This window comes from Marmota monax, unplaced genomic scaffold, assembly GCF_021218885.2.
Source record: "Marmota monax isolate L192 unplaced genomic scaffold, Marmota_monax_Labrador192_F-V1.1 WCK01_AAM20220418_F8-fsc00068, whole genome shotgun sequence".
NCBI classification, from domain to species: Eukaryota; Metazoa; Chordata; class Mammalia; order Rodentia; family Sciuridae; genus Marmota; species Marmota monax.
The window spans coordinates 741,270-754,057 of NW_026692352.1; the positions used below are offsets into that span (position 1 = coordinate 741,270).

The following is a 12,788-nucleotide window of genomic DNA, read 5'->3' on the forward strand; positions in this document are numbered from 1 at the left end:
AGATCTGGACTCAGTAGCTGGGAAGTATTAAGGAAACTATTTCCTTAATTTCATGTCAGCTCTAAACTCACAAACCCTTACTGTGGGGCAAAGTAATTTGTAAGACCCTGATTAATTTCAAGCAAACTTTTGTTCATTCTTCATTCACAATTTCCCATATTTCCTTAAAGTCACCTCTTTCTGAGACATTTGATGAACCATTTGCAGGACAGAGAGGAAGACTCTTGTGCACTGAGACTACTTCAGCTTTGATGGTCACAGGTTTGAGATAACAAGGGATAAAGACATCAGAGTTCCACTTTGTACTCAGTGGGAGCATAGTGACAACTTCTGCATGAAATGCTTCATGTTTCCTACCTGTCCTATCTCCTCACTCTAGTCTACCTCCTTTTAGGGTGTCTCTGAAATGAGTCTGTTTAATTCTTCCCCTTGTCTCTACAGAGCATCCCCTCCTTTCGCTCATCCCCTCCTCTTACTTTTATTGCTAACCATCACTGGAGCAGTCCAGCCTTACCTGAGTGTTCTCTGTTTGTTTGTTTCTCAATGCTCTTTGGTTTCTATTCTCTGCCCTGTGGTTGAGTGTGATTATATGTTCCTGAACATTGCAGCCTGGAATGCAGGATATGAGTGAGGAGACTTGTGCCAGGATCTTATAAGAGTGTAAAACTTGTGCTCTGAGACCTAAGGCCCTAAGGGAGAGAACCAGGAGGCCAATCATTCGTTTTCACTTAGAAAACCTTATTATAGTCAGGTTCCAAACCTTGAGAGAATGTGATGTGGTTGAAAGGTTCTTGTGGAAATTAGCTCTCAGAAACTCTCCAGCCTGGGTTGGTTAATATGGGGAAATGGTTGGAAAGTAAATTCCAAGATCTGTGCCCTTTAGGGAAGGGTTGACTATGTTTCTTAAGAGTATTGTTGTCAAGGACGAAAAATTTGTTTTCAGTTTACTTAAAAAAATACTCATTCAAACTTAAACTTGAAGTGTTAAAACTTTCATATGCTGTCTCCCCTCTAAAGACACATCCTAAATTAAAAACATTTAAAAATTATTATAAAAATGTAAAGGCAAGGAGTAAAATCTCTTGACTTCAATAAATATACAGACATATAGTTCAAGGAAATAAAATTAATAGTAACAATATGTAAAACCACGAATAAAGTTCTCTGCTTGATCTATATGTACCACAAATGAGCTGACAGACACATGGAAATCTAAACATCTTGTGAGGTACATGGAAACAGCCTAACTCCTATCCTAGCAGATGTTGTCTCAGCGATCATTAGTGCCTTCCTGCTTACTGCTGTGCCTTATCTGGTTTGAGAGGGATTGTTCAAAGTTGGAGCAGAGTTGCCCTTTGATATTGTCATGGCATGAATATGACCAATCTCAGAGTTGATGTGGTAGATTCTCAAATCACAGAGACAAATGGAATTTCCTTTTCCAGTGATCTACAGGGAGCAGCTGTGTCATGCATTGAACTTCTTCCCCAGGAAAGACTGGATCTCTGCTCAGGCCAGAAGTGACTTGTGGTGTTATCTAGAGACAATTGACCTAGGACTTTTCATGTGTATTTATTGAGACTGTGTTCTCCATAGTCAATAAGAACCAGCAGGTGTTTATTTAGGTGTGTTTTATTAAGGAAGGTCCAGGGTGCTTCCTTCAAATATGGCTTGCCTTTGTGTTTTGGAGAAGCTCCACCTCTAAACCACTACTGCTTCGTCGGAAAGGAGATTGTGATTGCAGAGCAAAAAATTGTTATAAACCCTGAAAATGAAGAAATTAAACAACCAATACAAATTGGGAGTAAAGATTTTGGAAGTTATTATAAAGTATTTGATTATTTTACTTATAGTGGTTGAGGATCAAAAGACAATTTAAAACTGACAAAGTGATAAAGTATATTTATCAGTAAAAGGAATATTGGTAAAATTGGTACAACTGATAGTATTATAATTTTTGAAAATGAAGAAGAATGAGACATATAAGAGATTTGTCTCTAATGCATATTTGAACAATAAAAATAATGTTCATCTAGTTTATATGCAGAAAAAACTGTAAATATTTTAATGAAATTGAGATACAGCTTTTTATTCATCATCTTAGCAAAATCCAAGAATATTCAAACACATCCATGGGCAAATTAATAAGTGAATTTTATAGAGGACATTGAAAATATTTTACCAAAGTTGTACAAACTTTGTAACCAAAATTTGTATCAAAATTGTGTCAGAGTTATGTAAGTACACAATTCTTTACTCAGCAATTCCATTTCTAGAAATTGAGTTTACAATTGTATTTTTAAATATATAGGTGCAAACTGGCATATTTACAGACAAGATTTTTCAATATAATGTGATTTGTAAGAGTATAAAATGGAAACAATTTAGATATTCATTAACTGGATATTGGTAAATAAATTGTGGGAACATATAGTATACCAGAATTTGCAAAATAAAATATTTAGATATGAAAATGTTGTTTATGAGTGACCTCAAAGATATAGATATATATGTTAAAAATTAAGTAGAGGGCAGCACACAATTTTCAATAGAAAAAAAGTATAAATTCACATAATTTCTTATTTATGCATGATTTTTTCCCTAAAAGGAAATATAATAAACCAAATTTTGTGTGTGTCTGGAGAAGCGAAAATGAATAAAATATAGACTAAAAGTGAATATTTTAAATATATATACATACACTCTATGTTTTTAAAATTTGAGTCTTTTGAATGTGTAAACTTGTCAATATTTTATAAAATGCAGATATAAAATTAATCATTAATAAGAAAAATAGAAGCTACGAAATTAAATAACATTTAAAGGCATGTTAAATTCTTTATTCACAAAGAGTGAAAGAAATTATTAATAACTTGGAACTATAAAGATTACTGATATGAAACATTGTTGACAACAAAGAAACAAGTGAACAAGAACTTAACTCTGTTAACTCAGAAAGTTTCATTTGAGGCATCTGGAACCTAACTCAGAGAGGTTAACCAAGTGGGACTCAGAACTGGAGTTTATGAAAATCAATGTGCAGATAAGCACCCATCACCACCACACAGACAAATGGTATTTACACTTTAAAAATGTTGCACACCATTCTTTTTAATACACATTACACATTTTTATTGGCATATAATAATCATAGGTAAATGTATTCATTTTATATGTAAATTGCTCATTAAGTATTCACAAAATAAATACATCACATCTTCTGACCTCAATCCCAATCAAGGTATAAAATACTACTATGTCCTGATGGTTTATTTTGGGAAGTGTTTCTTATGCATTTAGAAAGAGTGTTTTATATCATTATGTACAACTATAATGAACAAATAAAAATGTGGAAGGAAAAATGAAAAAAGTGAAAAGAGTATTTGTTATGTAATTGCTTATTGGAATTGTTAATTAGATAGAAATTTTAATAATGTTTTCCAAAGTTTTTAAAATGTTGATATTTTTTTTGTCAGTTTCATTACTTGGAAAACTATAATAAAATCTATAATAAAATGAATCATTCTGGATTCATCTAATTAACTTTTAGTTTTACAAATTGTCCTTTGCATATCATCCCTTTGAGATTGTTATCAGCTGTTTTCATTTTGTCAGCTTTTACTTTTGAATAGATAAATTCCTTAAAGGGAAAAATAACAAAAACTTCCAGGCTCAATTCTTTAGGCTTCCCTTCTTTGGAATCTTGGCCTTTATGCACTCATTGTTGATGTTCTTTGAAGTTATTTGAAAGTATTTCTCTAAGTTTTCTAATTGTGGGCAGGATGATTGGCTTGACACAATAATATTCCCTTGATAAGTGTGGAAATAACCTATAACGTTCCTACATTTTAAAGTGTCCAAATTCTTAATTTATTTTCCTACATACTTAAATATAAAGGTGGATAATTTTGTCCTGTTGAAAAGATAAAAAAGATCAAACATAGTTTCAAAAGGTCTAGATTATAAATTAGGGTAGTAATTATAAGGGCAGAAAAGGAGCCCAAACTGATATTTTTCCATAAAGTCATATTGAATTCTGTTGAATTCAATGTCATAGACACTAGCTGATTTCTAGACTGTTTTCAGCATATGGTTTTCCAAAATTCTCCCTGTCTGAATCTGACATTGACAGAAGCCTGGATTTCAGGACAATGGAACAATAAAAGTTAGAAAAAAAATGGAGATTGTGGATATGTGCAAATCCATTCTATGATGGGATTGAAAGGTTTACACTAAATTGATCGTGATCTGACAAACATCTAAGGATGAGATTTAGAGTCAACATTTGCAACAGGCTCAAATGTAGGAGCAATCATATTTAAGAAGCCTAAAGATTCCCAACACAATCTTTAGAAACAAAAATGACTTGCTAAGATGTTCGTTTTATGCCAAGCCATTTAACAACCTGGTGCCATCACCTATTCTGCACATCTTTAGATATGGGATGTCTTCGGATTCTATAAAGATACTCCCCCTTTTCATCCCTCTTCTCAGAATCACTCTCTCAATCCTCTGACTATCTATAGGATTGCCAGGGTTTACCTGCTTGATTTTCCTTGATAATTCAATATCATTGTCTTCTGCAGAACTTTGCCACTGGTGGTTAGTTTTAGGCAATTGCAGATCCCCAGGTCAGAATCTAGGAAAACTGGTAAAGGAAAACCTGGAGACAAATTCACAGAATTAACTTTTACAAGAAGTCTTTGCCAATTTTTGCCATCCTTGCAATGTAAAACAGAACCATTTAAAATATTTAAAATTCATAATCAAAAGCTTTTTTATTTGTGTTATTTATATATGGGGCATTCGAATGTCTGCATAAAATTGATTCTAAACATTTTTTCATAGGAAGCATAAAATATAGCAAAGATGGTGAACATAGTAGTGGGTAAATTCCTTTCTACGCTCTGTAATACAAGGTGCCTTGTCTCTTTATTACTGCTTTACCTTTAGGGCCTGGATCATGTCTGATGCATTGATTGTGTTCTGTAAATTCTACTTGGCTGACTACTAATAAGGTCAAGGAGATTCTAACTCATAGATATGTAGGTTTAATAAGATGCTTATTATATCTAAACATCAGCTTTTCATCTGAAGAATAATAACTATATCATTTTGTAATATTTTAGTCATTTCCTACCTCAGGTTTGTTGATAATGTTCATATTTAATAATAAATATAAAGTACCCAGTATATATTTGCATCTCAAAGATCTTAATCTCTTTCTCTGAAAAATATAAGTATAAGCTCTTCATATTATTTCAAGGGTCTGAAAAGGAATATCCAGCCAAACAAAAATTATCAATGTCTTCAAAGAGGATGTTTATTTGAAAGTTTCTGCCATCTTGGGGGAGAACGTCAGAATTTTGCACAACATACAAGATTAGTAATTTTTGGTCTCTCCCAGTGTGCAACCTTGGTGAAGTAGGGTAAATGCCACATTAAAGCATGTAGGGGAAGCCTCCTTTGAGCTAGCTCTGGTGTTCCCTTGCTATGGAATCAAAGGGCCAATAGCTCAAGAGAATGCAACACACTTACTTCCTCTCTCCCAGGTACAGAGGACTCAACAGATTTCTCAGGACACCTTCTGAATGTGTTCTCATAAACAATCTTTTTTTGCAATCCTGATTCAAGTATGTGAGGTAATGGAAAACTTCATGTCACATGATCTTTTTAAAAATATTATTAGTTTTCCAACTGTTTAATTATGCATATTCTGTGCCTACTTGCATTTCCATTCCAGTTCACTGCCAGACTATGAAAGCCTCCTGTTAGACACCATGTTTTAAGGCAATCCCAGTTACAACCACATAAGGTAACTATAGAAAACCAAACAATAAAACTCCCTTTTTAATTTGGCCTTTGATTAAACTCTGGATCTCTTCTTTGCTAGCATTCTGATAATGCCACGATGAATCTCCTTGGTTTTAATACTATAGACAATGGGGTTGACAACAGGTGGGAAGAAAAGGTAAGCATTAGCCATCATGGTTTGCAGCAGAGGAGATACATGCTTTCCAAAGCGATGCACCATAGACAAGCCAATCATAGGTATATAATAAGCTAATACAGCGCAAATATGTGAACCACATGTGCTGAGTGCCTTCTTCCGCCCTTCTCCAGTGGCAATACCCAATACAGTGTGAAGTATGAGCCCATATGAGATTACTATGAGCAATGAATCCAGCCCAAAAGTGGAGGTAACAATGAAAAGTCCATAGATATTGTTGATAGAAATGTCCCCACAAGGTAGATGGATAAGGTTAGGGTGGAGGCAAAAGGAATGAGAGAGAGCATTATGGCCACAGAACGGCAGCCTCCATAAAAGCATGGGCAATGGAGCCATGAGCACAATGCTCTTCAGTCCAATAATAACTCCTGTGCCAAAGATACGAGGCAGTGTCAGAATAGTGGTATAGCGCAGTGGGCTATAGATGGCCACGAAGCGGTCTACAGACATGGCCAGCAGCACAGCTGACTCCATAATGGAGAAAGAATGGATGGAGAACATCTGGAAAAGGCATGCTTCAAAACTAATCTCAGTGGTGCCAAAAAGGAATATACCTAGCACTGTAGGCAGGGTGGATACAGAGACACCAACCTCAGCTAGTGCTAACATGGCAAGAAAGAGATACATGGGCTGATGTAGGGAAGCATCTGTTCTGATGACATGAAGAATGGTGCCATTTCCAAGGAAGATGATGATGTACATCAGGCAGAAAGCAATGGATATCCAGAAGTGCTCGGCCTCCAGGCCTGGGATGCCAACCAAAATGAATGTTGTAGGCAAGAACCCCAAAGAGCTATTGGAATTCTTCATGCTGAAATCTCATCCCACAGGATCTGGGACACCTGGAAAATTAGAAATAAACTAGTGAGGTGACATTATTATGGAGAAAGATGATTGAGCATTTAGGGAGGGAAGAAGAAAACAAACTCAGATTCATGTGGCCAACGGTCTCACTTCTGGAAGTTGACAAATTACCATCATCAGGAGATTCCCATTGTGACGCAGTTTACAGTTTCCATTACAGGGACGTTCTTGGCTAATAGAAAAGTCCGCATCTAAACTGAAGTGACCTTGAATCAGCTGAGGAAAAAATGACTGCCCTGTTGGCATCAAGATGCTTGACCCTAGAACGTCACTGGGGAGACAAACAGGGACACAATTTCAGCAAGAGTTATGAATTAATGCTGGGAATAGGTGAGCAGATATTAGTTATAAATACATAGATTCAAGGCACAGAGTATGGCATACAAAACAGCTAAACGAGTGTGTATGGGTAATTGAATGATTAAAGTCCAAGGCAAAGCCAAGACAATGGAGTGAACAGAGCCTGGAGTGAGCTGCAGAATTAAACTAGAAAAACATGGGTTGTGGATCTACACTGGTTTAGCCAGTCTGAGCTTTGAAAGTTATAGGAAGCAACCATAATGATTGTGTGCAAAGGTCTGGATGATTCAGAAGGAATCAGGTTCATGAAAATATTTTCATGAATATTGTCCCTTGACTCACAGTTCCCGAAAATAACTTACCTTACCCAAATGAAACTTCTTTCTGGCTCAGGTGCACTTCTCAATTCTCTCTAACAGCAATACCAGGAACCTAAACAGATTTTCAAGGAATGCTTCCTGACAGGAGAGGAAGGCAACAGAGGAGAAAACCACCTGCCTACATTGAACTGAGTGTTACTAGTCATAATATAGTAATAACACAAGGAATCCTGGGGCTGGGAAGGTAGTTTTCAACTCATTTACTTAAATACAAACACACACACACACGCACACACACACACACACCTGTTTAACTATTCATACATGAACATAGTTTACAAACTCAATGAAAATATGCCTGAAAATCCTGATATGAATTCTCCTTCAGCCACTGCTTAATTTCCCTAGCAACAGTGACCCCATGCCATCAGCAGTCACCCATGCTGGTTATTACTAAATTCTTCTCTGTCCTGCAGATCTGTAACCAGCCAGAATTCTGTGTGAAGCACCATACAGGGCTCGGGCAACATAGAGTCCTGGACCTACTTAATAAATCTTTGCAACTTTCAACCACAGATCAGAGAGTACATCTTCTCCCACACATATTCACACACAATCATTAAATACCCTGAGGTTTTTTATTCCCAATAGTATTAAGTTCCATAGGAAAAAAAAAATTAGGATACCATAAAGGGGACCTAAAGGAAAAAACCTAATTTATTTTGAAAGTCAGGAAAAGCCTTCTTTGGAAAGTGACACTTCAGCTGATAACCTGAGGAATTAGCGAAAAATTTCCAGGTTAAATGAAGAAGTTGAGTGAAGTGTGACACAGAGGGAAAAAATGACACTGTTACAGGTATGTAAGACAACACTTTGACAAAGACTGGAATAAAACATGGAGAAAATGAAAACCATTAATATACTATGATGTTCAAATCATTGACTTTTCACAATTGTGAAGAAATACGAAAATATAGGGAGGAAACAATTAAAAAATATTTTTTTTTGCCCAGATAGGGGATCCCTGGGCACTTACCATGGCCAGATGCAGTTTAACTAAGCAGATACTAGTTTAGGAAATGCTCTCTGTGGAGGGTTGCACTTAAATTTAATGTAGAGAAATTCAGAGGCAAATCATTGACTTCATAAAATGATCACACATGTCATAACATCCCAGGGATGGAGGCTTGGGGAACTTCCCCTGTCCATTTTGTATACTTCTTTCCATAAGCACAACTTATTTTTAGTTCCTTAGAGTATCAGCAAACCCCTGGATCACACAACTTTTCCTCTGTGCTTCCTAACTGCATTCTTTGTCTTGCCTACCACATCTCAAGTGACCTGATATTAGAAGGGACAAATCTTGGCAAATACTGGAAGTCTCTACTTCCCGGTCTTCTCTGCCCTACCTCGCTCTCTCATGTGTTCCTATTTTGTTTTGTTTTCTATCCTTCTTGCATTTATGCATTGATGTCAACCTTTATCTCAAGTCTCCCAAACCAGATAGTATAAGGCCAGGCCTTTTTGAAAGAGATCCTCAGCACAATCATTTCTCCGAGTTTAGGATTTATTCAACAAGAGCACTCCAGTATGGGAGATAACAAAAGGGGTCATTTAGTGTTTACTCCAGTATAACAGGACAGAAAAATCAGCAGAAAGAAAAAGATGATACAGTGATTCTAATATCCCTGAAGCAAGACTGGATTGGAGGTGACTCCTATGTGCAACGTAACTTATTTTACTTTTGTGCACTTTTGTGTTTTTTTTTTTGTTGTTGTTATTTAAGATAAAGATGTTACTATCTACCACAGACAATGGCTATGACTATTCAACATGATCCTTTAACAATCAGTAAATATTAGTATCCTTTCAACCCACTATTTCTTTTCCAAGGCATTCTTTGAAAAGATCAATCATGGTCAGCTTATCTCTTACTTTCTATTAAAAGTGTTCTTCCCTTATCACTCACTGATACTCAGGGCACATCTGTGAGGAAAGCAAGAAGACAAAGTTCCCACTTAACAAATAAGCATATAAATAAGACATATGCATTGTGAGAGTAACCCACAATAATATCATGGAAAAACTATTTTGACCCATGGTGTCATCTGATATTTTTGTTTTGCTCTTCACCAGCTGTTAAGCCTAGGAAAACACTATGCTCATTCTACCATACAGGTTCAGATAGCTAGGATTTGCCCTCTGTAATCCCTCTTAAGGGAAAGTACTGATTAGGGAAAAATCTAGAGGGCTTCAAAGAGTGAGGCAGGGGTGGGAATCCTGGAAACTGCTTTAGGAGGAGGCAGGGATGGGAGATTGTGGCTTGATTACTCACCACAGGCATCAAATGGTCCAGGGAAGCTCATGTTAGCAACCACCACTTTGGCATTATTACCTTCCCAGTTCTTGGGCTGGGGTGCTGCCTCCCTCTTTGTAAGCTGATCAGAAGCCCTGAGAGTAAAGTAATAGGCAGGGAGTCAGGTCCACTGAGAAATTATCCAGGTAATTACATCACCCTTTCTTAATATCCAGAGACCTCTACAGGAAATAAGCAAAGATATAGAAATGAGCACAATAATATTTACCTAGTATGATAATTAAGGTACATAAATTACTTATAACATATGCTGCTTAAAAAAAGCATTCCGTAAACATGGGTATGCACAATTCTCCATAGCCAGGTTATGGAAGCAGCCTAGATGTCCATCAACAGATAAGTGGATAAAGAAAATATGGTACATATGTATAATGGAGATTTTTTTCAGCTAAGAAAGAATGAAATTATGTAGTTTGGAGAAAAATGAATAGCCCTAAAGAGTATGATTTTAAGTGAAATAAACCAGATACATAAAGTCAATTATCATGTTTTCTCTCATATGTTGAAGCTAGAGAGAAACAAAGGGAAAAGGGGCAGTTACAAAAATGGAAGAGAAACCACTGGGTAGAGCAAAGGGAACAGGGGAGGGTGAAGGAGGGTAAGGGGAGATACTGTAGAGTAATATTAACCAGGCTATGTTATATGCATGGACAAATGTGCCAGATGAAATCCATTATTCTGTGTAATTAACATGTACAAATAAATGACTTTTGAAAAGCACACCTCAGATATTGGCTATATAATGATTGTAGGACAATTGTATCTTAGAGAAACAATATAACAATTTATTGTGATTATTAACTACTACTTTTATGAACATGTATTTATCAAGAAGGGAGCAGGGCACAGAGAACACCAAGAACATCCAGAGAACACCAAGTGTGCTCAATGAGAAGGACCTGCAAATTCTGCTTATTGTTATGTACAGACTCATTTCCTTTTTCCCATTCCATGATGACTTCAGTTTGGTCTTTAACACAATATGAAAATGTGGAGTCGTGACTTAGAAATAGGGGCATCTCTGGAATAAGATAATATAAGTAGTTCAAACTAATTCTTACAGTGATCTCATCATATATAACTGGTAACAATTTAATGTTCCCCCTTTAACTAGCAATAGATGGTGTTGAGTAGCTTTAAAAAGGTGACTGAAAATACTGACATAAAGTTCTAATGTTTCTGACACTGTATAAATTCTTGTTAATAGCATGTTGAATTTTCAGTGACTGATGAGGAGTGGAGAGAAAAAGAAATTAGTTCAATATTAACATAGTTCAAAAAACAGAGAAAACTCCAAGTACCCATCTCTGCCACTCCAAGCATTATCAAACCCAGCTGTCCAATGGAGATGCAAATTATCTGGCTTTTCTTGGATAAAACATCTCTAAAATATTCATTCCACAATCTTCTGGATAATTAATTTGGATTTTCCACATGAGGATGAAGGAAGGTATAGGACAAAAAAAACTATGGTAGAGTTAGTGGAAAGAAGGATTTGCCCACTGTAATCCTTCTTAAGGCAAAGAAGTATTCTATCCAGTGGGAAATGTTTTCCATTGCCAACCTACATATTGGAACATATTTAATCAATATTTATTATGTGTATGGAAGGCTGGACAAGACTATGACTCCTTCAGAGCATGTTTCAGAAACTGCAAAAATGATGACAGAAACTTAAATCCATCATGGATCCCAAATTTAAATTCATGTGCTGATATCTTCTGAACCCCTACCTGGGAAGACAGCATGGATCTACTTACATTATCCAAAAGAAATACATTTCTCAAGAAGACAGGAAGAGACCTTTGTTTATCAAGATGTACCTGTGAGAAAACCTCCACACCTTAAGATAGAAGATTAATCAAAATCTGTGTTAGGAAAAAAATAAGAAAAAATTGAATAATCTCTTTCTCAGTCCTGAACTGCTGACAGAGTTGAACCAGCAGATGTGGTTTTAAGCCTCTGGCTTCAAATTTCTATAAATCTTTGAACTCGACCTTTTAAATTTGTAAAATAGGGATGTGTGTGTGTGTGTGTGTGTGTGTGTGTTATATATGTATATGTATATATATATATATATATATATATACTAAGGGAGTGAATATATTAACACATATAAAAGAGCCTTATAAACTGCAATAATCATTGGCTACATGGAAGTAATATTAACCATGTGGGAGACAGGTTTTCCAAGTAGAACGTGACTTCTCATTGAGGAATGAACGTCAATAATGACATAAAGTCTTCCCTGTTATAGGACCACCCTGATACTCGGGGCTTTGTTTCTTCTCTAAATGATATCAGTGGGTGTGTATTCCTTTTCAATTCAATCCTTCACTGAAGCATATTGGTAGCCTAAGTAATTTTCTTCTTCTTTATAATGCTTAATATTTTGAGACAGTTTCGAGAATTTCCTTTGATTGCTTATATGACACTAGTTATTTTAATTATATACTTTATTTATGATTTCAGACTTCATGTCTTGTATTTTTGGATTTTAGAGCAGTATGCTTAAGAGGTAACACTGTAGGATATTGGGTCTTATTGCCCAAGTGGAGACCTAGCCTGTCACTTCTTGTCTGGATCACCATTTCTCCATCTGTAAAACAAGGGTATTATAAGTCTGGCCCTATAGTCTGAACTTAGGCTTAAAGAGAAGTTTGCAAATAATACATTTCTGCTAAATGCTGCTATTGTTGGTGAAATTATAATATCATCAGTACAGTTGAGACAATTGTCATGCTTTTTTCGTTTAATACTGCCCTGTTATTGTGGATAATATTTGATTTTTAAATATCAAGCAATTTCTTAGTTGCTTAAAATTGTTTATATTGAAGATATCAACCCAGAATTTTTGACCCAGACTTATTATACTGAAATCTTTCAAGAATCTAGAATGCCTCCAAGAAATAAATGA

At 35.8% G+C, this 12,788-nt stretch overlaps 1 protein-coding gene across 1 annotated transcript; it reads right to left on the reverse strand.

Annotated features, from left to right (window-relative positions):
• Positions 1 to 5,866: 5,866 nt before the first annotated feature.
• LOC124091103 (olfactory receptor 51J1) lies at positions 5,867 to 6,820 on the reverse strand. The gene has a single exon (XM_046442081.1). The coding sequence runs from the start codon at positions 6,818 to 6,820 to the stop codon at positions 5,867 to 5,869; it is 954 nt and encodes a 317-aa protein (XP_046298037.1).
• Positions 6,821 to 12,788: the final 5,968 nt, after the last annotated feature.

Bases quoted from the DNA above. Each gene is read 5' to 3' on its own strand.
- LOC124091103 (XM_046442081.1), bottom strand. From the start codon at position 6,820: ATGAAGAATTCCAATAGCTCTTTGGGGTTCTTGCCTACAACATTCATT.